Source organism: Podarcis gaigeae, assembly GCF_964106915.1.
Source record: "Podarcis gaigeae genome assembly, chromosome: 14".
Taxonomy (NCBI): Eukaryota; Metazoa; Chordata; class Lepidosauria; order Squamata; family Lacertidae; genus Podarcis; species Podarcis gaigeae.
Window position 1 is genome coordinate 31302482 of NC_139690.1, and position 25507 is coordinate 31327988.

Sequence of the window (25507 nt, forward strand, 5' to 3'; positions counted from 1 at the left end):
TGCAGAAGGTCCAAGTTTCAACTGAGGCATCTCTGGACAGGGGTGAGAGAGACCCTTTTCTGAAACCCTGGAGAGCTGCTGCCAGTCAGTGTAAACAATGTTGAGCTAGACAGACCAATGGTCTTATTCAGTATAAGGCAACTTCCTATGATAGGCCAGAGAAGTATAATTATGTGTGCGAAGAAAACTGGATTTTCCTGTCATGGAGAATGTACAAAAATGCATTCTGCTCTGCTTGCTTTGCAGCTACAAAGGGATCGATTCTATCTATCATAAACTAGACAACAGCACCCAAAAGGCTGTCTGCACAAAGCGTCTGGATTTTCTGAAAAGACAACTTACAAAAGAAGGTGATACATGGCTATTTTGTGGTTTTTCTCCCTTGCTGGAAATAGTGTTAAACTATTAAGATTTTAAGGCAAGGGCCGGGGAGCTTTTTCAGCTGAAGGACCACATTATCTTGGGGGTAATCTTCTGGGATCCACCTGCTGGTGGTGAATGTGCCAGAGTCATAAGGGGGTGTGGCCAGGGGCAAAAGTGGGCGGAGCAATTGCATCTCCATATTCCCTGCAGGAGCTGCTTGCACCATCATGACATCAAGCAGCAGAGACTGGCTGCAGGAAAACTTCGGACTCTCCAGCAGCTTTGCAGACTACAATGATTTTCTTCACCTGAACCCCTCCTTTAATGGCGTAAGTAGTGTTGTTCTCCAGCGGGTGGCGCTGTGGGTTAAACCACAGAGCCTAGGACTTGCCAATCAGAAGGTCAGCGGTTCGAATCCCCACGACGGGGTGAGCTCCTGTTGCTCGGTCCCTGCTCCTGCCAACCTAGCAGTTTGAAAGCACGTCAAAGTGCAAGTAGATAAAAAGGTACCACTCCGGTGGGAAGGTAAAAGGTGTTTCCGTGCACTGCTCTGGTTCGCCAGAAGCGGCTTAGTCATGCTGGCCACATGACCTGGAAGCTGTACGCCGCCAATAAAGCGAGATGAGCGCCACAACCCCAGAGTCGGTCATGACTGGACCTAATGGTCAGGGGTCCCTTTACCTTTACCTTTAGTGTTGTTCCCCACCACCACCAACCCCCAGCCTCATTTGAAGTGGGGCAGGAAGTTGGGGGGGGGGCAGGGAGTGTCCAGCTCCAGGCCCCTTTCTCTCTCCCCACCTCAGAGCAGGAGCATTGTCATTATCTGCCAGGGCACCAGAGCAATTGATCTGACAAGTGAATGAAGTGATAATGAGGCTTTCAAGTCCCCTTCCCCTGCTTGTGGCAGATGAGCATTGAGGAAGTCAGAGAGTGAGGGCAATAATCATGCGAAGACCAGGTTCTTCTTCCCCTTTGACAGGGGTTCTTCCTTCATGCTAACAGTTTTGAGGGTGGTGATTCTTTGTGAGACTGGTGAACTTCAGGTGGCTGAAGATCTTTCAGTGCTCACTGTGAGGTGTTTATTTATTTATTAAATTTGTATCCCACCCTTCCTCCCAATGGCTGCACCATCATGTTAAGCCAATGGGGTATAGTAGCCAGCATGGTGTAGTGATTAGAGTATCCAACTAGGACGTGGGAGACCACTTGGACCAGTCACTCTTTTTCTGTGTAACCTACCTCACAGGGTTGTTGTGAGGATAAAATGGGGAAAGGGAGAACCATGTATCCCACCTTTAGCTTCCAGGAGGAAAAGGTACTTGAAATAAATAAATAAAACAGTAGATTTTAGGATAATAAAGAAAACATGTGGAACATTTTCAAAGCCTCTAAAAACATGTAAATTAGAACATTGAAAATGTTTAGAAGCAATTGTATACCACCACAGTTATTGATGTTGTGCCTGCTGTGGCCAGTTATCTCTCAGCTGTCAAGCACCTGTGCAAACAGGAATGTTCTTTAAATTTCTCCTGGAAATCAATCATGTGGGAGCCACCACCAAGGAGGCCCTGCCACGGCCAACTGGGCAATGCTTTACCAGCTGACCCTTGGTGATCAGAAGCATGCGTTAGATGGACCTACAGCCTGAACCACAAGGGGCTTCTTACACCTGCCCACCACACTCATACAGGGAATGAAGCTCTGGTGGTGATGTTATCCCTCCCCGCTGCCCCTTGTCTTTCAGTTTGAAGTGCTGGATTTGCTGACAACAACCCAGATGGGAACACTGCTTGTTATCTCTGGCACCTTAACAGACAGCGCCAGGGTCAGTGCTGAGACGGAGGCAACAAATGTGATGGCAACCCTTCAGAGCCGAAGCATATCTGAGCTCCAAAGCCTTCTTCTCAGCATCCAGGCACAGGTGAGCCACTTTGAATGTTGGAAGACAGGAATGGTGAATCTTCAGATGGTGTTGGATGCCAGCTTTGGACTGGGAGATTCATGGAGGAGGAGGAGGAGGCTAGCCTTGACTACTAGTCACAAGGGCTACACTCTGTCTCCAGGGGCAGAGGCAGTAATGCTTCTGAATACCAGTTGTTAGAAACCAAAATTGGGGAGAAATAACAGAAACGAACCTCCATACATTTGATGGTTGTATGTTCTTTGTCTCCAGGGGAGCATCACAGAGATAACCAATGTGCGGGTTCGTGAGATCATGTTACGGGGGATTTTCCAACTCCTGAAGCCGCACTTTGCCTCCATGCCAATGCCTGATTTACTGTCCTGGTTCAATGGGCTCCTGATAATTTATTTCCCATCCATCATGGTGGAGGAGCTGGGGGCCCTTCCTACTCTCCCCAACTGCACGCAGATACAACCCATGTAAGTAAAAGTTTGATTAGTGGGGTTTCATGCTGGGTGTATATAATAACACCCAGGCGGAAGGAGGTGCATTGGCTGCTGTTTCGCTAAGGAGACAGTTTTAAGGCTCTAAATAGCCCAAGATCAGGTGAGATGGAGAAGGCAATATGGAGCAAGCTTGTTTTCTGCTGCTGCTGCTCCAGAGGGTGGGACCTGAACCAATGCATTCAAATGACAAGAAAGGAGCTTTCAGCTAAACATTAGGGATAACTTTCTGGTGGTGAGAGCTGTTTGCCAGTGGAATGGACTCCCTAGGAAGGTGGTGGACTCTCCTTTACTGGTTGCCAAAAACTAGATGACCCTTGAGGTCCCTTCCAACTCAACAGTTTTATAATACTATTAGCTGAGAGATGGCCTTCCTCTGTAGAGACTGCCCCTGTCATTGTGATCTTCTAGGGAGGGGACCTGAGGATTGTACACATTGGACAGAGGCAGATCTGGCCACAGTATGGAGGAGGGTCTTCTTAGGAGTGGCCTCAACCTATGGAATAAATGTCTTCATTCAGATTAGCGGGGTGGGGAATCTGTGGACAGCTTTTGCCAGGAGTTAAAAGCACATTGAATCACCCAAGGGATTATTCTTGTGCCTCCTGGTGCTGATTTTTCAGTCTTTGGCTTGGGTGTGCAAATCAGGGCGTGTAAACTATGGGTGGCCAATCTATAGAGGGCCACAATTCCTCAGGAGTAATCTGTTGGGGGCTGCATTGGTGGGCAGAACTAGAGACCAAAGTGTTCTGGATTAATGGTGTTCCTGCATTTGGATGCCTTGCAGTGTGAAAGGGCTGGATTCTGCCTTTGACCAGATGTCATTGGAGACCAAGACTGGTGTGGCCCAGTGGATCCTCCAGGCCCTTCGAAAAACAGGTGAGCCTTTTGTTTCCTGGCTTCCTAACTCATGCACAGATGGAGGAATCAGTCAGTTTTGGATCTCTTCGCTTCTTTCTTCTGAAATCTTAACATCAGCCCTCCACTCACAGGTTGTTTCTTTACTTATTAAACTGCTGTCCCATCTCTCCTCCCAAAGGAGCCCTGGGCAGAAATATGATGGGATCATTTGTGTGGATTAGTGTGCAAACAGAATGGAGTCACCATCACCATCATTTTTATTACTGTTATTAATAAATTAATTTGTTAGCCATCTAACACAGGACTGTCTCCACAATCATGTTTAAAGATATAAAAAACTGCTTAATATAAAAACTGTCAGTATTCGAAGAAATAAAATCAATACACAAAACATAAATTGCAAGCTTCCGTCAGGTGTGGAGCAACCCAGAACAGAACTTGAGAACTTGTCTACACTTTCGCTTGTCCCGTGGCTAGAAAGTGTGGGCCGGAGCGGTTTTCTGCTTGTCCTGTGCTTTGCCATTGCCCGCTGCTTCCCCTGAGAAAACCCTCTTGTTTGCTCTAAACCAGAGCGAATGTCAATCTAATTCAGTACTAAACTGTGGGTTTTCCAGGGAGAAAGTGGTGGGGCGAATGGAAGTGTGGATGACTCCTAAGATAAAGTAATGGGATCAAATTCCAGGGAGAAGTTGGAAGTCTTCACCTGGCTATGAAAAGAAGTTCATTGTTGGTTCCAGGTGGGCCTTGTTCAGGGCAGCATTTGACAGGCAGTGGTGGAGCATTTATGGAATGGCCTTAGGAATGAATGAATGCAAAAGTGAAGTTGACTAGAAATTACCGTATTTTTTGCTCTATAAGACTCACTTTTTCTCTCCTAAAAAGTAAGGGGAAATGTGTGTGCGTCTTATGGAGCGAATGCAGGCTGCGCAGCTATCCCAGAAGCCAGAACAGCAAGAGGGATTGCTGCTTTCACTGCACAGCGATCCCTCTTGCTGTTCTGGCTTCTGAGATTCAGAATATTTTTTCCTTGTTTTCCTCCTCCAAAAACTAGGTGCGTCTTGTGGTCTGGTGTGTCTTATAGAGCGAAAAATATGGTAAATTATCCTTTCATCCCTGGCAAAACCCACTGGTTCTTACTTTACATTGCTGCATAAACAACAGTGCAGCGACAACCCATCTTTTGGAACTTTGGTTAAATATTTGCAAGCATTTGCTTTGTTCATCTGGTGCTCCTAAATGGGTACCTACTTGCAGAATTGCAGAAACATTTATTATTATTATTATTATTATTATTATTATTATTATTATTATTATTTCAGACTGCCAGATGACCGGAAACTGGCTCTCCCTCAACTTCCAGAGATTCAAGTCCTTCATTAGCATCACAGATTTGATGTCTCTTGACCCAAGCTTCAATGGGGTAAGCTCAGCTGTAATGCTCTTGCTATTAAGATCAACCAGGGTCTGGTCCATATTTTACCACAGCAGCAGAGGAGCAATTCATCCTTTGGTCTTAAGCCCTTAGCTCCGTGGTAGAGCACCTGCTTTGCATGCAGGAGGCCCCAGGTTCAATCCATAATGGCATCTCCAGGTAGGGATGGGAGAGACTCTTGCCTGAAACCCTGGAAAGCCGCTGCTAGTCAGTGTAGGCGGTAATGAGACAGATGGACCAGTGGCCTGGCTTCCAGCCTTCACAATATGGGGATGATAACACTGGCCTACCTCATAGGGCTGTTGTATGAAATGCAATGAAATAAAGTGGGCAAAGAACTTGGATCATATAAAAGCACCATATACAGTCATACCTCGGGTTACAGACGCTTTGGGCTGCACGTTTTCGGGTTGCGCACTGCGCCGAACCCGGAAGTACCAGAGGAGTTTACTTCCGGGTTTTGGCGCTCGCGCATGCGCAGAAACACTAAATCACACTTTGCACATGTGCAGAAGCACTGAATCGCAACCCACGCATGCGCAGACGCGGCACTGCAGGTTGCGAACGTGTCTCCTGCACGGATCACGTTTGCAACCCGAGTGTCCACTGTAAATGTTAACTGCTATAGTTTATTATTATATTTATATTCCAACTTTCCTCCAAGACATGTAAGGTGTTGCATAAGGGATCATCACATTTCAGTCTTTGAAACAACCCCAAGCAGTAGGCTGGTCTTAGGCTGATGAATCAGGAACCACTAGTGAGTTGCGACCTGATCCAAGGCGGATTGCAACGGGAGCACCACTGCCATGCAAATATATGGGGAAAGATTAAGAAATGGGTCCCCAAATGCATGTTTGGGTTAAAGGTGGGTGTTAGGACTGAAACACTTGAAGATTACTAGGCTAGAGCACCCAGTGAGCTCCAGGACTGAGCAAGGATTTGAACTCAGATCTTCTCAGGTAACATGATGCCAACTACTCCCCAGGATGAAAAGCGGATGGACTATTTGAGAGACCACAGTAAACAGTTAAAAATCATTAGGAGGAATACAATGACACTTGCAAAGTAACATGAACTTTGGAAATTATGGATACTTAATAGATAGATTTCAGTAAAAAAAATGCAGAAATGAAAGTTTGAAATGGAACCCATGGAGGGACGTCCGAAGGTTTGGCGAACCTTTTTACTTTACTATTTTAATTAATGGTGATGTCTGTTTTGTATAATAAATGAAAAACCAAATAAATAAATTTATAAAAAAAGTAAGAAAAAAAAAGTGGGTGGGTGGATGAAGCTATTCATTTCTGTGTGCCTTCTCTCTGTTTCAGACGGCTAACCTGGGAGAACTCTCAGCAGTACAACTTGCTCAGCTGACTGTGAATCCAGAGATGCTCTGCTGCGTCGATAAAGTGAAGATGGTCTTCACAAGGCTGGCTCAGCTGCCTGGCCTTGACCACCTGGCTGCTTTCTGGGATGCATTCAACATTGCCTACAAAAAGGTACAGAGCTCAGGGACCAGCCTTCCACCGCTGAGCAGGGCACCAGAAATGACTTTCTGGAATGACAGAAGGTGTGGAGAAAGCAGATGTAGAGAAAAGCTTTCTTCCCTCTCTCACAGCACTGGAACTTAGGGCCATTCAGGACAGACTAAAGAAAGCCCTTCTTCACACAGCCCATTGTTAAAATGTGGCACTCATTCCCCCAGGAAGCACTGATGGCCACAACTTTGAATGGCTTTAAAAGAGGATTTGGCAAATGCATGGAGGAACCAGAAGGCTGTTTTACCTCTGCTGTTGGAGGCAGCATGCATCTAAGTAACAATGGCTTGGAATGGCCGGTGGGGAGAGGGATCTCACACTCAAGTCCTGTTTGCAGACTTCCCATAGGCATCTGGTTGGCCACTGTGAGAACAGGGTGCTGCACCAGATGGGCCATTGACAACTGTTTGAGCCATATGGCACATAACATTAATCCCCAGAATACACAAATTTCCATTCAGAAAGAGTCAAGCAGTCTGAACTAGGCTGGGGTTCTTCTCATGATAAGCGTAGGGGGCCTTTAACATATTTGCCTCTTGCTGTGGTCCTTTGGTGTCAACCGGCTTCGGATGCAGCCTTCAAGTATGAGTTACAGAATCATAGAATTGTAGAGTTGGAAGGGATCCCAAAGGTCATCCAGTCTAACCCCCTGCAATGCAGGAATCGCAGCTGAAGCATCCATGACAGTTGTTTGAATTAGCATGTCCTTGACTTGATGGATTTTTTGGGAGGGAAGCCATAAGCAATGACTCTTTGAACCAGTTTGAAACCAATGGCATCTTGCTGTGTAAACCTGCCCTTTGCCATATGACTGCTTCAGAGGATGGGCTGTATGGGGGTAGATGGATGGATGGACGGACAGGGAAATAAGCCATTTCTTAGATTTTAATAATATGTGCCAAAGCTATGTGAATGTCCCTGTCCGTTCACGCCCTCTCCAGTAAGTATAATAATAATTTTTATTAGGCTACCCGAAGATACCCAGAGTCTCAGAAACCGAGACTCAGAGTCAGACGGTCTTTGACTCAGGTAAGGTCTTTTGCATCATGGAGCAAACCCCATCTTAGGCAAGCAGATGGGATGGAATGGCATTTTAATTAATAGCTTCTAGAGCAACTGTTTTTTGGTGTGTGTGTGTGTGTGTGTTTTGCAAGGTCTTCTAGCAAATAGAACCTTATTGACCTGGTGGCTGGTGTCTTGGTGGCCAAGGGAATAGTGGTCTGGTTTGATATACTTAACAGGCACCACGAGCTACACTAGGATAGGCCAATGTGATGCCCTCCAGATTTTGCTGGGTCACAACTTCTACCAGCCCAAGCTATCACAGGGAACAGTGAGGAATCCTGGGAGTTCCTGGGCACATCTGAGGGGCACTGTGTTGGCTAACCCTGTGCAAAAGTTGTGCACGCTTTGGTGAGTGCCACACTGTAGAGCAGTGGTTCTCAATCTGTGGGTCCCCAGATGTTGTTGGACTATAACTCCCATCATCCCTGAGCTCTGGCCTTGCTAGCTAGGGGTGGTGGGAGTTGTAGTTCAACAACATCTGGGGACCCACAGGTTGAGAAAGACCACTGTAGAGGAATTCGAAACACCTCATGCAAATTGGTTTGGCTGTAATGGCTTCCTCCAAAGGTCCCCTGGGAATGATCAATGAGCCATTGACCAGTTCCAGCAGGTTCATCTTATGCTCTTACTAGGGGCCGCACCCCTAGCTTTCACCTTTAACCCCAGGTCTCTGCCTTCTCCCCCTCCTCTGGTGCAACTCTCTTGCACATAAACTACCCCACCATCGTCTGCTATTGCTTAAAATAGCCATTTCCCTCTGTGTCCCTCCCTGCTTTATTTAAACTTCTGCTGTTGTTTTAAACTGCCTCTTGTTGGTATTCCCTCTCTTCTCCTTCCTCTGCTATGGCCAGTGTTGTTGTGCAACCTGCCTTCACTTTTGCTTCCCTACCCCAGCTAGAATTCATGCAAATTGTGATGTGGCACTGCAAATCCTCTAATTTGAGCTGCATGATGACAACCTTACATCTCTCTTTATATAGGGAGATCTCTAGGAAGGATGAGGAAAAAATCCTGAGTGCTACTGGAATTCAGTGTAGACAAAACTGAGCCAGTGGTCTGGCTTGATAAAAGGCAGCTTCATAGGTTCACTTAAGGGAAGGGGTGGAGCATGATTTTAAAAAGTACCCACCTTGCATGTGAAAGGTATTCAGTAGGTGCCAAAAAGACAACAGGGAGGTGCCTGTCTGGTATTCAAGGAAGGACCCCGAAATTTAAAGCAGTAACAAGACCTTCCCTGATCTCCGGCCCTCTTCTCTCAAAATCTTCCTGCCAAAGTTTGTAATCATCTTTCATTCCCATTTTAGCCCAGTTCTGTCAGCGTGTTCAATATCTCAATGGATGTGAAAATGGCCATGCTCACCCTGACGATGGAGCGCTTGAGCGTGGCGTTCTCAACCTTCACCAATGCTGATTTTCGGGTCTGGTTTGAGGATAGACTGGTGGTCGCCCTGTCCAGTGTGAATGCAGAGTTTCTTGGGAAAATCCCCAAAAGTATATCCTGCGAGGCATACAAGTCTGTGTGAGTGTTGACCTGTTCTTTATTTTGGGGGGAGGTCCCCTCCAAACATATTTATTTATCCATGTTTTATACTGCTTACTGTGCTATAAGAAAACACCTCTGAGGGATTTACATAAAATCTGGACAGAGACAGCCTAACCTCTGTCATCTATGCTCTGGTAATCTCTAGGTTAGATTACTTCAACGTGTTAAATGTAGGTCTGCCTCTGGAGATGGTTCAGAAACTTCAGCTGGTGCAGGATTCAGCAGCGAGCTTGTTACTGGGGCAAGACAGTTTGAGCATATAACATGAATCCTGGTCCGACTGTACTGGCTGCCAAGTGCTTTTTTGGCTCAATTCAAAGTGCTAGTTTTCATCTATAAAGCCTTAAACAACTCAGGACTGCAGTACCTCAAGGACTGGTTTGCCCCATATGAACCAACCTGGACCCTGTGAATCATCATCTGAAGCCCTTCTTCATGTGCCTCTTCCACCAGAGGTCTGGAGGGTGGCAACACAAGAACTGGCCTTTTCTGCAGTGGCTGCTTGCTTCTGGAATGTTCTTTCCAGGAAGGCTCGCCTGGCACCTCAGTTACATATCTTGAGGCAGAAACATTCCTCTTTTCCCAGGCCTTTGTCTAATTAAACAACCTATGCCCTTTTAAAATGTGTGTGTGGAGGGGTATTGTTTTTGTTTGTTATTATGATATGTATTTATGTGTTTTTATATTGTAAACTTCCCTGAGATCTTTGGATGAAGGGCAGAATAGAAATTTAAACAACAACAACACAGCAGCAGTCAATGTGATTTCCTAAAAAAACCAGATTAAAACTTAGAGTTGTGTCCCACGTTAGGCCTATACTCACTAAAATTAATGCACGTTACTAAATTAGCAGCTAGGGTGGGGAACTTGGCTGCAAAGTCAATCCCTGTAGAAGGGTTCCCAGCATAGCTGTCAATGTTTCCCCTTTTTAAAGGAAAATTCCCTTATTCCGAATAGGATTCCTCGCAAGAAAAGGGAAAAGTTGACAGCTATGGTTCCCAGTCACACTTGGTCCCACCAGGATTGAGGCGATGGAGATCTAGCTTGTCCCTAGACTAGCCAATGGAGAACTCCCAACATGCTCATCACTCTTCCCAGAATGAACTGGGGCAATGAAACTGGTTTAAAAGTGTATATTCTAACGGTGCCTTTTCCTTCTTATCCCAGGATTACTGGGATCAGCAGAGGCTTCTCTGAAATTCCACAGGAAAGGAAGAAGGATTGTGTCAACTACATTGTTTCTTTCCTAACCCAGAAGTCTCAGACCATTGGTAAAGAACTGGGTTTTAGGGCAGATCTGTCAGGAGGAAAATAGGAGGAGTGAACAAACAGTGGTTCTCAAACTTTTTTTATCTGGGCCACCCTTTCCAAATAAAAATTTGCTCGTGCCACACCAGAAATTGTTATTGATAATAACTACATTGGAAAACAAAAAGAAACGACTCCTAGCAGTGCTTGATTTATAACAATTACCTTATAACATGATCATAGGACATCCAGAAAGTATAAAACAATGCAGCTACATAAGATGAATCATTCCCAAAGTATAATTTTAAATGAGCCTCTTACATGTGTACACGAAGTATGTCTACAAACTCAGTAAGAGGTGTGAGCTTCCTTTTGCCAGGTAATTTGTGTTAGATCTAATCTGAGATAAACAAACTCTCTAGTCTCATCTCCTCATCAACACAAAGAAGCCTTTTTCTCTTCTGTTCTTTCGTATTTGTCAGAGTTGAAAATCCCTGTTCACAACATGGGGAACTGTAGAATAGCCAATGTTTGCACAGTGATTCTGGATGACAGCTAAGATTGTCCTCAGTATCACTTGCTGCTCTTGCTCTCATTTTGAAAGGTTATCTATCCATATTCTGCAAATAAAACACTGTTTTTTTGATGCTGTACTACACTACACTACACTGAAATGTTTAAATGTTTCCTGGATTGACTGTGAATCTTCATGCTGCTCTTCCGATCCTCTTGTGCCACACCAGTGTGGTGCGCCACGCTTTTTGAGAACCACTGAGCTAAAACAAAGGGGGTTACAGTGGTACCTCAGGTTACAAACACCACGAGTTACAAACACTTCGGGTTACAGACTCTGCTAACCCGGAAGTAGTACCTCAGGATGAGGAGAGAAATTGTGCCGTGGCAGCAGCAGGAGGCCCCATTAGCTAAAGTGGTACCTCAGGTTAAGAACAATTTCAGGTTAAGAACGAACCTCCGGAATGAACTAGTTACGTAACCAGAGGTACCACTGTATTTGGAATGCACAGGCCTTAGCTTTTCATTTATTCATTTCTATACTGCAAATGCATGTGTAAATATATTTATGCAGCATATAAAATCTAAAGTTAAAAATGAGAATTCAATTAAAGTCAAATACATAAAATGTTCAGGCTAACTTGCCAGAATTTAGTCCTGGAACCTATTTTTGATGCCAGTTATGTGGGCCTTTTGAATCCTGGAGAGGGGAATTACTGCTCTCTCTCCATCAGCAAAATGTCTCAGGCCGGCCCTGACATTCTCACACTGGGCAGATAAGTCATGACTTTTGCTTCCGTCTCTTCCTTCCAGGTCCTGCCTGCTTTGGCCAAACCACACCCAGAAATTGGCTACTCACCTACTTTGGGCAATTCTATACAGAAGTACCATACGTTCAGCTGGTTTCATACTATCGCCAAACATTTGATGCTGTAAGTTAGTGCTTGCAAACCAGTGGGCATGTTTGAAATTTTGAGAAAGTGATGTGGGTGCTAGTCACAAAATGGCTGCCAAGTGGCATTGTGTGATGGGTGCAACATCTAAAATCTGAAAATGCTCTCCCCCTTTTGGTGGAGGTGAGGGAAAGCACCTTTGTGAACCGGAGCTGTGCTAGCATTCACAGAAAGAAGCGCTTTGAACCTCTCTACTTTTGGGAACAGATAGGAGGGAGAATGTCCAGTCCTGGCATTCAGCGACATGGGAGTATGTTCAAGGGGTGTATTCACTGTGGGAGATGCTGAGCCAGTGCAAGCAGGAAGTGAGCAGAAAGAGCAAACAGTCCCTTCTGACATTCTGACATTCTTATTTCCAGTACGCAGTATTGGATCTTTTAACTCCGATCCAGATTGGAGACATGATTGTACATTCAAACACCCTGACCAGCATGGATTTGGCATTGCGCCTTGTCAACTTCTTCCAAGAAAGCAGTGTTGACTTTGTCCAGATGATTCTGAAGCAATTCACCAGGGCTGCAATTCAGGTATTTCCCTTGAAACTCTTGTAGAATATTTGGAAGGGGTCCAAGGGTCATCGAGTCCAACCCCTTGCAAAGCAGGGAATGACAGCTGAAGTTATTGTGATTAATGTTAAATCTCTGTCCCACCATTCCTTCCAATGAATCCCAAGGCAGTAAACAGCAATGCTGTGGAGGGATTTGCAAGCGAGTGAGTGAGGTGTAGAGGGAGGGGGGGGGGTCAGGGGTGGCGGCCAGGCAAACAGGTAGCCAGGGTTGGCAAGGGGAATGAGCAGAAGCGATAGCCCCTAGTACTATAAAATTGCCAAGTGATGCTGTTGCCTTGGGTTCTGACCGTTAACTCACTAACTCTAGCAAAACAATCAACTCTTAAAAACACATGGGAACATAGTTATACAGTTAAGTTTAAATTAGGTATCCTGTCTACAATTAGGGACATTGGAAAAATATATACAGTGGTACCTTGGTTCTCAAATGCCTTGGTACTCAAACAACTTGGAACCCAAACACTGCAAACTCGGAAGTAAGTGTTCCAGTTTGCGAACTTTTTTTGGAAGCTGAACATGCTCCGTTTTGAGTGCGACACTTTCGTTTTGAGTGTTGCGCTGAGGTCTTTTTTTGTTATTTATTTTGCGTTTTTGTGGCTCTTTTTTTCTGTGACTGTGTAGAACCCATTTCAGCTACTGATTGATTGATTGTGTGTGTGACTGCAGTACATTGTTCATTTCTTTCATTTTATAGATCAGTGGTCTCGTTAGATAGTAAAATTCATGTTAAAATTGTTGATTTAGGGACTGTTTTTAAAAGTCTGGAACGGGTTATTCCGTTTTGCATTACTTTCTATGGGAAAGCGTGTCTTGGTTTTGGAATGCTTTTGGTTTTGGAACGGACTTCCGGAATGGTTTAAGTCTGAGAACTAAGGTACCACTGTATAGAGGATTCTGTGCTTTTCATTTAGAAACTGATTCCTTGGAGGTGTCTTTGTTTAATCTTTCTGCAGCACAAGATGACGGTTCTCCCAAACACCGAAGTTGCGCAGTTGCTCTTGACAAATTACCTGACCCTCGCGTCTTCTCAAATGGAAACCTACACAGCAGCAGACTGGAACGCCACTTTTCAGGGGGAACTGCGCTTCCTCTGCTCTGTGGTCAACTCAACAACCCTTGCTTACTTCGCCCCCCAAAACTACAACTCCTTTACCGCCATGTAAGTCTCGACATGGGTTCACTGGGCGCTAGAGGATGAGGGAGGGATTTTGTTTGGTCCATTTCTCGCTGTGGGCTGAGCCATTTCCAATGCTCATAGAATCTCATAGAAGAATCTTATAGAATATCCTAGAACTCTAGAGCTGGAATCCTGCCCACAGCCGTCACGGGTTATCATTTATTATTCCTATGATCCCTGTTTATAAAGCCCAATAAAAAGTTATTGAAATAAAAATTAATTTAAAAAGGAAGGAAAGGAAGGTATTGCAGATGTGCCAGTGTTATCCACCATGGTTTAATGTTATTAAACCATGGTTTAATGTGATGAGCACAAAGTGGAATATAGCTTGGCAAGCGATAGGTTTGTGGACTCAGGCCTCCTCTTCCCCACGTGGCTAAGAGGAGGTGTTTGGAAATTTTTATTTGCAGTTTTGTTTAGTACAGCTTGTTTCATCCAAACTGACTAACTGGTTAATAGCGATGGTTTATTTGAAGCAAGTTAACTTGAAGCCATGGTTGAAGTTCCCCTTGACTCCAGTGGGAACTTTCCCCCTAATTCAAAGAGCAGATACAACCTGCAGATCAGAAGCATAGCAGGAATTTTGTCGCATTAGATAGCTCCTATCTCCTAGACGTGTGCGCAGATTGGAACATGACTCCCAGCGAAAAAAGAGGCACTTCTCTGGATTTTGCAATGTGGGAAAAATTGTGCATGGAAAAGCATGTGTTTTATGTGAATGATAGGTACAAAATGTACATTTTACTGGTGAATGCTTTCAAAAGCATTGAAATGTGTGTATATTATGAAAATGGCATGCATAAAAACATACAAAATGCATTTTAAAATGAAATGGGAAGAAATGGCTTAGAGGGGGCAGAACAGGATGACATCACACAGAAGGGGGATGGAATGAGATGGAACAGCTGGTCATACTCTTGAGGCATATACCATGTGCAACCGGATAAGTGTGCCCCAGAATCCCTTGCAACATTCCACAGGATGGCAAGCTCTTAGCAATTGTATATGTGTGCCTGTGTGTTGTTTCATCATCTTTGCTATTTGTGTCATGACAGTGTTGCTGGGCTTAGTGGAGCACATTCCCAAATGGCAGAACCCTTCAGGAGAGCTGTCGTACTGTGGATCATCCAGAACCTCAAAGACCTAAAAGGTAACATGACCAAAGAAGCCATGGGGAACATGTAGAGCAATCCCAGAGCCCCAGCTACTTAAAATGTCCCCTGACAAATATCAGCGGCTTCTAGTATAATGAAAGGCTCAAATATTTCCTGTGTGCTCTTATTACCCATTCAGAAAAGCCCAGTGAACCATTTTCTGAGTGGATCAAGTTTGCCTGGGGCTCGTTCTTCAAAGACGCCACCTTGGGAGAAGTGGAATCCATCAAGGAAGACTTCGATCCTGTAGGTTTGCTTTCTTGATGACCAGCAAATTTTGAAAAATGAAGTTGTTGCCAAGAAGGCAAGACTCAGGGGCATGTGGGTGCAGAGCAAAAAACTGAGCATTCAGACAGCGACCCCGGGGGCAAAGTTTCATGGAAGGGGCAGCCCCCTACTTGTAACAAAGCAATAAAACAGCTGTTCTTTGCAAGGAAGGGGGGAATGTGATGGTGCATAAAAATTAATACTATGTTGCATAGTATTAATGATGAAGATGACAATTCTTCTTTTCTTGTATATGTTCCTTATTGTATATGCTGCTTATCTGAGAGGTTTACAAAATAGAAAACAAATTTGTACCCCAAATTGTGTCCCAGTAGCCTGAGCTGTTCCCCCACCAAAATATATTACAAAACTAATATTAATTAAATAAATATAAATTAACCCCTTCCCTTTTTGACCAGTATTTTAGGATTCAGATTATATTTGTCTAAAGCAAAATAAATTCTACAAACAGGATTATAAATCTTAAGTTTATATTTGATCTATTACTCCCTCTTTACAGCATTCATTGTTTTTATAGCCTATAATTAAAGCAACCCCCCCACCATCAATTAGTCCCACATTTAGTTTTTCTTAATTCATCTAACCCTTCTTCAATTGATCCTATTTTCCCTTGAAAAGACTGAACCATTTCATATGTCAATTTATCTGTATGGAAAGCTGATAGATATATTACATCAGATTGTTTGCCCATCTCGCTCAGTATTGTCTACTCTGATTGGCAGCAGCTCTCTAGGGTCTCAGATTGATGTCTTTCCCATCATTTCCTACTGAGTTTATTTTTAATGGGGGGATGCCGAGGATTGCACAAAAATTGGCCATCCCTTACTGATATATCAACATAAATTGTATGTTATCCCTATCTATTTTTGTAATTGAGTGAAAAACTATGATTGAGAAGTGTCTATGTTTTCTAGTTTGCTGTCTTGAACACCTTGAGCACTGAACAGCTGGTAGACGTCATTGCGACCTCGGACGCTCTGGTCAATGTGACAACCCTGAGGCAGGTTCTGTTGAGCCTAGAGACTGGCCGCTCTGAAATCCCACTTGCAAAGATGGATGTGTTCTTGACAAGGCTCAATTTCATCCTTGAACAGGTAAGTTCCAAAGAAACAATCAACTTCCAGCCCCTTCAGTGCAAAGCAAACATCCAGGAAGCTTCAGTGGAAACAAGAAGAATTTTTATCGGATCAACAACATTTCTTGGGGTGGTGTTGGTAATATTTTTGCTCTGCAGATGCCCTCCCATCTGGTGTGTAGATTTGCAATGGCCTAAATCACCCTTTTCCTTCAGAACCTTTCCTCCCCTTTTTGCAGAAGAACATCCCGGGTATCAGAAATGCCGAGGTGAGGTTGGAACTGCTCAGCACCGTTTTCAGAAACCTGGCCCGCTATTTCCGTAAATTCACTGCTTTGGACTACCAGAACTGGTTCACCAAGAAGCTGAAACTCCTTTTGCCCAGCATCAATGTGAACCTGCTCCAGATGATTCCTCTCGATGTCAGCTTTGCCTCCTTTCGCGCCATGTAGGTGTCACCTTTCATTACTTGTCCCATCAATTGCAAGTAGCCCCTTTTGATCAATCAGATTCAGATTTCGTTGGTCAATCTGCTTCTCACACAATGTTAGAATCTGAGTAGAGTCGAATAGTAGAAACTGGATGTTGGACGATTCAGGACAGACTAAAGAAAACAATTCTTAACACAGTGCATACATAAACTATGGAACTCACTCCTGCAAGCAGGCCCAGATTAAGGTGGTTGCCAGAATACGACCCCCCCCAATTCTTCCCCAAAAGGAATGCATTAAATAAGGTGCCAGAAAATATGTCACAAAGTCTAACAAATTATTGCATAAGACTAAAATAAAAAAATACTCTGAACACATGCAATTTCACAACTGTCAGAAAAGCACAAACAAACAAAAAAATTATTTCACCAGACTTAATAAACACACAAAAAGCATGTGCGTTTTCATATTTAAAACTCACTTCCCATTGCTTTTGCTCACTTCCTAATGGGTCAGTGATCAACTCTTAGTCTAACTTACTTCACATGGTTGTTGAGAAGATATAGTGCCTTCTATTACCTATTTACGGCAGATAGCTTTAGCTCTTTAAACTCCAGCTGTCTAGTATTTACTTCTTTTCATTTCTCTCCTGTTCATTTGCAGATTTGGAGGTTTTGATCAGGTCTTCCCAGAGTTACCCGAGGAGGCATCCATCCAGATCTACAATTTGATGAAGAGAATAATGCAATTCCAAATCAATGCCTCAGGTAACTGCTTCATGGAATTTAGGGGTGGCAGTGCCTGCTGTGTCTTGGCTGGCTTGGGATGGGGTGAAAGGTAAATTGTTCATGCATGTTGAAGGTGTTGCTCTGGCAGATGAGTGGTCTGTTAAGTGTGGTTAAGACTATCTGTATAAAGGAATATTTCTGTGTTTTCATTTTGCAAATTTCTGATTTTTAGGGACAGTATTCCCTGGTGCTTACAGCAACAGCCAGAGCTTCCTGCAACTCCTCTTTTACAGATTTGTGCGTTTTGTGCCTTACGCTGAATTAGCCATCTTATATCCGAATTTTAACGGGGTAAGTGAATATTCAGGATGAATTTGCATATTCCCAGAAATGAATTGCTGCTTGATGGTTAAATCAGATAGATAGGTTGTGTTCTAAAAACTCCATTTTCCTTCATTCTTAAAAATAGGTGTTTGTTTTTTTTTAAAAAATGGTTGATTGGTTTCACTTGACTTTCTTGTAGTTCATGACGATAGCGTTCATGGCACTAAGCTAGAATTAGGTTTCTTTATAAAAATGCCGACTGAAGAATATGCCTGTCCTTGCTCAACCAAAGCTAAATTTCTTGGATGTCTGCTGAATCTGTTTCTCCATGAATTTTCTCCCTGCCAGTTTGAAGCCCTCTCTGCCCTGACTCCAAAGCAAATGGGCGCCATGATGGTTTTTACAAACGCATTCAGAAATGAGCGCCTTGCTGTCCAGATCTTGGCAGAATTAGAGAAGCGCCCCCCTGAGGAAATGAGGGACTTCACATCTGAGTTCAATGCTGCGGTAAACCAGGTAATTGTGCTGCGCTCTCACCTGGACAGGAAAGTATCATTTTCTAACTTGCATCAAATCTTTTCTCCTCTCCCTCCCCCAATCATTTTGCACAGTCAACACTGAACAATTGCACTTTCCACAAAATTCATTCTCCCTGCACTCTTGAACTTGAGGAAGGTTGTAGCTTTGTGGCAGAAGATATGTGCAATGAGTCATGCGGCCTTTCCCTGGCTGGGAACGGAGAAGATTGTGGGGTTATTGTGGCAAAATTTGGGGTTGTATACCAGCATACAGTTCTTTGCTGCCGTTTTCATGGGGGGAAACATAGTGGTACAGCAGCGAAAAAGCCACACTGTTCCATAACACAACAGTCACTGCAGTGTGAAGGAATGTTAGAAAGCAGGACAGAAGCAGTGACAAGTGTAATCAAGAAAACTAGAACATTTTCCCCATGTTTGAATGCACTCTCAGCATAGACAAGATGGCCTAATGGTCTGACTCTCTCTCTCTCTCTCTCTCTCTCTCTCTCTCTCTCTCTCTCATTAATTCAGTTTTAAGTTGTACAATTAAATTCAAACAACAGTCATAATCATCAACATTTAGGATTCATTGAATCCTTAGACTCCCTCCCCCTTCCATGGTTTCCATTGTCAAACTTCATCTACCGCATCATATAATTTCCCATATTTCTTAACTCAATCCATTTTTATCTTAGTTTTTAGTACATTACAAGTGTTCCTAAAATCCCGCCTAAGTTTTTAGTTGTTTACAGTAAATTTATAAATTTTCCCCATTCCTTATTAAATTCTCCTTCTTCCTGGTTTCTGATCTTCCTGGTCATTTTCGCCATTTCAGCGTAGTCTGCCATCTTTATCAACCATTCGTCTCTGGTCAGGACTTTATCTTCTTTCCAACTCTGACTCAGTGTCAGACTGCTTCCTGTGTTCCTCTGTCTCCCCTAAGCTTGTGCCCTTCAAAAGTTCTGGATGATGAATTTCCTCAGTCTTGGCCATCATTGGAGGGACCGGTTTGGGGGAGATCGCACTATGCTTAGAATTCATCCCATTGTATTTATCCATGAGCTCGTTTTACAGGCAGACAGTTTCATAAAGAGTTCCACTGCAAACTCTCACTGAAAACCTAGAATCTCCTCACATCTAGATTTGGATTTTGCTGGACAAACCATCACCTGCTAATCTTGCATGTGCCTGGAACACCACCTGTCCATTTCCCTTGCAGAGACAGCTGTTCGTCCTCCCAGACCTCCGGATCCGTAACTTGATCTTTGAGATGGTCTTCAAGACTCTCAAGTTCAGCACCTTTTCTGCAGATCAATACTCATTCTGGTTTGGCACTCAGCTCCAGTTCCTCCTGCCATCTCTCAAACCAAAGGACCTGCTGCTGATTCCCCTTGATATTGACTGCCAGTCTCACCAAAATTTGTAAGTCTGGGTAAACACCCTTGTCTTTTTAGCCTTATCACGGTAGGGACAGTGGAGAAATTGGATTCAGTTCTCATTTAAAGATATTTTAAATTTTCACTGTCTGAAACAATGCAAAGCACAGCTGTCCTTTGAAATTTACACTTCTCTGAATTTTGTGGTGCCATTCTCTAGCTAGGTAATGTGTACAAAGAATGCCTATACTAGGGTAAAGTGTGCATTTCAGAATGCATGTATTAGTGAAGCCAGATGCAAAAATTCCTTTTATTTGGCATAACTGTTTTGCAAAAAATGTGTCTGTTGGGCAAAACAGCATGCAGAAAATGTATGTTGGAGAAATTTGCACTAAAATACTGATGATTTTCACGAGGGCCTCTTTAAAAATAGAAAGAAATTGCAAATGATGTGGCAATGGAATTTAAGAATTGGAAAAAATGAGAAACGAAGAGTCATCGATCCCTACATCCAGATGGTGCTTGATAGCTTGGTCCACCTTAATGTCCCATCCTGTTTGTCTTTCCTTCCATCGTTCACCTCTGACCTGGTAATGCCTCTCTTTCTAAAAGGGCATGAACTACGCTGGAGTTTTGGGACCCCATTTGATACAAGCCCTTCACTATCTTTGTCTTCCTCAGGGTGCAAGCGATGGACAAGGTGTTCGATCGTTTCACGGAGGGGCAGAAGAAGGCCATTCATGCGAGGATATTCAGCTACCTGGAATCTTATCAGGCAGATCAAGGTATCAGAAGACGGGCTCTTTGTTTTTGGAACTTAAGAACATGACCCCAACCGAGCGGCTTACTGGATTAGACCAGTAGTTCCCAAACTTTTTTGGGCCACTGCCTCCTTGGTTCCATAATCTCATCCCCAGTGCCTTCTACCCTACCCTATAAAAGGCATTATTCAGAATAGTAGTTTGCGTGACCCACTAAAGAAGATAATAACACAATGAAATTCAAAACACTAACAGTTAATTGCACAATTATTCGAATGAAAACTATTTAATTTAATTCATTCAACAAAACAGATGAACTTGTGAACCCAGCTTTTCAAAGTCTGATACCCATTTACATCTCCAGCGCCCCCTGCTGTCTCCTTGCCTCTTAGCACCCCACTAGGTAACCCCACCACCCCACAAGGGGCAGTACCACCCACTTGGTTAAACGCTGGATTAAACCAAAGCCTCATCTTGCTCTATGGAATTCAATATAATACAGGAAATAAGAAACAAGAAGAAGCAATAAAAATATAATTAAAAACTGTACCGCATCTAGCACAGCACATTACTACTGATACTACAGGCAGAGAAATAAAGAAGCAATCCATGGCAGAAAAAGTTGGGAGCCACTGTTCCAGCTCAAGAACTAAAATTCTTTGCAGGGTGCTGCCCCCACCCCAAACTGCATGCAGCTTCACTCAGAAGGTCCTCATTCCTCTGCTTTTCTAGGATAATTCAGGTTTGCTTGCCCAGTGATCAAAACTCTTTCTTCTCTTGCAGGGGTCACATGCTCTCCCAACACCAACAGCAGCCAATGGATCCTCAGCAACTATGGCCAGTTCAGTGCCTTTGCCAGCATCGCGGAGTTTTTGGCAGTGAATGTGAACTTCAATGGGGTAAGGGAACCTTTGCCAGGAGGGGTTGTGCTGGGGGAAGAGGCAGATTGTAAGCCCTTGAAGTGGGGGCAAATTGGAGAGACCGGTCCTTGGAGAGCGGCGCAACTTGACCATAGCATGATGCCTAGGTTCTAAACTCCACTGTCAGAGGTAGCATGTCTCTGGGTTCTAGTCACTGGGAATCTCAGGTGGGGAGAGTGCTCAGGTCCTGCTTCCCATTGGGATGTTTAGTTGGCCATAGGGGATGCTGGTCTAGGCAGGCCTTTAGTCTGATCCAGAAGGCTCTTCTTATATGCTTATGATGTTGGGCTAGAGACCCAGCCTGGAGAGCCACAGATTCCCAGGTACACAACATTCTGTTGTGTACCAAGTCTTTTTTAAACATGGGTGGCGCTGTGGGTTAAACCACAGAGCCTAGGACTTACCAATCAGAAAGTCGGTGGTTCGAAGCCCTGAGACGGGGTGAGCTCCTGTTGTTCGGTCCCTGCTCCTGCCAACCTAGCAGTTTGAAAGCACATCAAAGTGCAAGTAGATAAATAGGTACCGCTCCGGCGGGAAGTTAAATGGCTTTCCCGTGTGCTGCTCTGGTTCACCAGAAGCGGCTTAGTCATGCTGGCCACATGACCCAGAAGCTGTACGCCGGCTCCCTCGGCCAATAAAGTGAGATGAGCGCCGCAACCCCAGAGACGGTCACAACTGGACCTAGTGGTCAGGGGTCCCTTTACCTTTACCTTTACTATTGGTTGCAACTGTACATGAGCAGCAAAATGTGCACCTTTTCAGATTTCGGCAATGGCAGAGCTATCTGCAAACCAGCTGGCTGAGTTGGCGGTGGAATCGGGAGTGCTGGCTGATGGGAGTGGCATCATGGAGATCATGGGCAACCTGAAGACCGTGGAAGACCTTGCCATATTCTTGGGCAAGCTGAACACCATTGCCCCGGTATGTGGCTGCTCTCTGGGAGTTGGGGGGGGGGGCTATTTATTTATTTCATAAAATTCATATACTGCTTGATTGTGTTTTTTTAAAAAAATCCTGCATCAAAGTGTTTTACGGAAAGAATAATATAATAAAATTATCAGTTAAAAGCCATTAAGAACAGCCATTAGAAACCTTTGGAAAACAATTAAAATCAATGATAAGATGCAAACCAGATTAAAAATATATGTCAACATTCTGCATGTCTGGGTAGACTTGTCTAAACAATTTTTTTTAAGCAGGCACTGAAAAGAGTACTGTGAAGGTGCTTGCCATTTGTCAATAAGCAGAGAGTTTCCAAGTGTAGATGCTGCCACACTAAAAAATTGGTTTCTTACAAATGCAGAATGTGTTATGTGACACTTGTCACAGTGCGAGTTCCACAGATTGGGCATATATGGGGTAAGGGGATGTCAAAGATTATACACAGATTTGACTAGCTTATGACTGCACATAGCATGTTGCCTTGTGGTATAAGGTAAGCCTGATTTCTTACTAGAGCAGCTTTCCTCACCCTGGTGCCCTTTGTAGATGTTTTGGACTACAACTCCCATCAGCCCAAATCAGCAAGCATTGTGGTCATGGCAGGATGTAGCATTTGAATAAGTAGTAGAAGCATACAGAATGACATAGCGACAGAAGACAGGTGCCTCCATCAAGGAGATCACCATGTAGACTAAATTTCAGTGGCAAGCTAAGGGTAGGGGAGGAAAGAGACAGGCTAAGGGTTGCAACAGATCCATGTGAGGAAATGTTCCACAAATTTACGCTTCATTTCAGTTGGCAGTATGGACTAGGAGATTAAACCAAAGGATCTGGAGGAAGAGTAGGTTGCAAGAAGGGCCTTGAAGGAAATGACATGGAGGCCCCACCTCGCTTTGGGGGTGGGGTGGGGTTCCAGGAGCACCAGAGCATGTGCAGAGTTGTTTAATGAATACTGGGTGGCAATTTCTGTTCACAGATGGAATTGCAAAGCAGTTCGTATGCCGGTTCCATCTTGAGCATTGCCTTCCAAAGGATAGCGATCAACTTCCCGAAGTTCAAAGCCAGTGATTTCGCCTATTGGTTCCAAGTTATCTTCCAGAATGTTCTGCATGAGTTCAACGAGACCCTTGTGGTGGACATTCCACTCAAGATATCGTGTGACTCCTACCAGAAAATGTGAGTGTGTTGCGTGGCATGGAAATGAATGCTCACCTCAAACCTGCACCTGCTTATCAGGCAAACAAAGGCAATAACAGACTGTTGACACAAAAATAAATAAATTGCTAGCCATGTCAGTTGCACCAAAAGAGAAATATTAGGGGTGATGGCGGGAAGGGAAGCCACCCAACACTTCAATAGGAAGTGAGCAAATGAGGATGACTCAGAAGGATGACCCAGACTAGCATCAGCAATTTTCTAGGGTCAGATGACACTTAATTGTTGGTTCCCTTGTGTCAAGCATAGAAGCCACCTGGGCTGAAAGCTACCTCCTGACCAGGTGCAGTGCTGTTGTGCAGTGAGGTGACAGGGTGGCCCAGGAAACAACGTGGCCAAGTCCTTTAGCTGGTGTCACTCCTACAAGTCTACTTCAAAAAGACTGAGTGAGATGCTTACAGGGTACGATGAAATCTTATCTGTAAAGCACATCTTTCCATCTGTGAGTGCAAAGACAGCACACTCTAAGGCCAAAATAGACAAGAAAAGAAAAGAAAAAAGCTTGTTCCATCGTGTGCACCCAGAATAACCTGGGGAGGAGTTCTGTGCCAGTGAAAAGCTTACCTAGTGGTTAGAGTATTGGCTGGGTTTGAGAAGACATCTAGTTCTGGCTAACAGTGACACTGTCTGCCCCTTTTGCTTCCCAGATTGAAAGGTTTCAACAATGTTTTCGCCAACATCCTGCCTGGAAAGGCTCTCAGTGTATTTGGATTCAGCAAAGCTTTTTTGACTACAAAAATCAAATCAGGTAACACAAGCCCTTAAAAAAAAATCTACCTACCTACCTATCTGAATAAATCAGGGCTCTCGCTTCATGAAATAGCTAACAATCATATTCAACTAATCATGGGATTTAATAGATCCATTCTTTAGTTAATCACATCTGAATGAATGTGCACATTACTGGAGTCATAGGGGAAGCATTTCCCCCATTCTTTTGAGATGGTGGGTCCATGTGTGGAAACCAGATGCCATTGCAGAAGAGGTTTTCTCCTGTGTAAGAGAGGTAGAGAAGGTTCCTGCCACTTGTGGGTTTGGAAGATGAGAGGAAGAGAACACAAGGAGAGTCCTGCAGGATCAGGCCAAAGGCACCTTGTCCTCACAGTGGCCAGGCAGATTCCTCTTCTGGGAGGCCTCCTGAGTGCCACAGACACACTCCCTCCGGCAACTAGTACCCACATTCCCAGCAACTGGTACCCAGAAGGCATCCTGCCTCTCACAGTGAACATAGCCATTGTGACTAGTAGCCATTGATAACCTTCTCCTCCTTCGTGGATTTGCCCCATCCTCTTTTAAAGCCACGCAAGTTGGTGGCCACCACTTTCTCCTATGGGAGTGAGTTCCATAGTTTAACTATGCACCGTGGAAAGCGATTCTTTCTTTTGTCAGTCCTGAATCTTCCAGTCCAGCTTCACTGACAAATACAGGTGAAGCTGGAATGGTTAGGATTTTTATGAAAGCCTTTCTCTGTAACTGCACCCAGACTGCAGAACTCCCTTCCTTCATGAGGTCTGCATGGTCCTCTTCTGCCACTAAGCTGAAACCTTTTAAGAATTTCTATTTTATTTAGATTTTTGCCAATTTAGTATTCTTAATAGCTGATTCTACTGTTGTTGTTGTTTTTACTTTGTTGGGAAGATGCTGCCATGTATTGCGTCAGACCATTTGTCCATCTAGCTCAGTATTGTCTACATTGGCCGGCAGCTGCTTTCCGGGGTTTCAGGCAAGGGACTCTTTCCTTGCCCTACCTGGAGATGCCAGAGATACAAAGCATATATCCTACCACTGAGCTGTGACACTTCCTAGTTCTCATTCCAATTATGTAATTTGCTTTATGATATATTGTTGTTTCAAAGTGTGAAAGGTGCCTTGCATGTGGTTTTCAGGGCAGGATGTAAATTTCCTAAAATCAAAAGACAAATAAATATGTGCTCTAATCATGATTGACAGGGTGCTGTTGGGTTTTTTTTATTTTTAAGTCTGCTGCACAAAAGCTCTTTAATCAATTAGTTCACTGGCCAAGCATTGTAGCTCTGAGAGTTGTTTATGTAAGGCTCTAGGTGAGGTTGGGAATGCAAAGAGCCTTTGTCTTTTTGCCATGCTTG

The 25507-nt window shown here is 44.0% G+C and overlaps 1 protein-coding gene across 2 annotated transcripts in view; it reads left to right on the forward strand.

The window, feature by feature from the left end:
* The window catches only part of LOC310830964 (uncharacterized protein), a 61701-nt gene that overhangs the window by 13248 nt on the left and 22946 nt on the right, over positions 1 to 25507 (forward strand). Inside the window, exons 12-37 of one of the 2 annotated variants that reach the window (XM_083710804.1) lie at positions 247 to 350; positions 574 to 692; positions 2108 to 2284; positions 2537 to 2745; positions 3557 to 3648; positions 4950 to 5050; positions 6394 to 6564; positions 7570 to 7632; positions 8973 to 9187; positions 10379 to 10482; positions 11786 to 11904; positions 12285 to 12452; positions 13447 to 13652; positions 14726 to 14820; positions 14964 to 15070; positions 16027 to 16206; positions 16427 to 16635; positions 17282 to 17385; positions 17579 to 17697; positions 18019 to 18186; positions 19408 to 19610; positions 20246 to 20349; positions 21109 to 21224; positions 22008 to 22166; positions 23164 to 23363; positions 24050 to 24150. In XM_083710804.1, coding sequence (XP_083566930.1) covers positions 247 to 350; positions 574 to 692; positions 2108 to 2284; positions 2537 to 2745; positions 3557 to 3648; positions 4950 to 5050; positions 6394 to 6564; positions 7570 to 7632; positions 8973 to 9187; positions 10379 to 10482; positions 11786 to 11904; positions 12285 to 12452; positions 13447 to 13652; positions 14726 to 14820; positions 14964 to 15070; positions 16027 to 16206; positions 16427 to 16635; positions 17282 to 17385; positions 17579 to 17697; positions 18019 to 18186; positions 19408 to 19610; positions 20246 to 20349; positions 21109 to 21224; positions 22008 to 22166; positions 23164 to 23363; positions 24050 to 24150 — 3713 coding nt within the window. The remainder of the gene's footprint in view (positions 1 to 246; positions 351 to 573; positions 693 to 2107; positions 2285 to 2536; positions 2746 to 3556; positions 3649 to 4949; positions 5051 to 6393; positions 6565 to 7569; positions 7633 to 8972; positions 9188 to 10378; positions 10483 to 11785; positions 11905 to 12284; positions 12453 to 13446; positions 13653 to 14725; positions 14821 to 14963; positions 15071 to 16026; positions 16207 to 16426; positions 16636 to 17281; positions 17386 to 17578; positions 17698 to 18018; positions 18187 to 19407; positions 19611 to 20245; positions 20350 to 21108; positions 21225 to 22007; positions 22167 to 23163; positions 23364 to 24049; positions 24151 to 25507) is intronic. The other variant, XM_083710805.1, reaches the window with a different exon arrangement.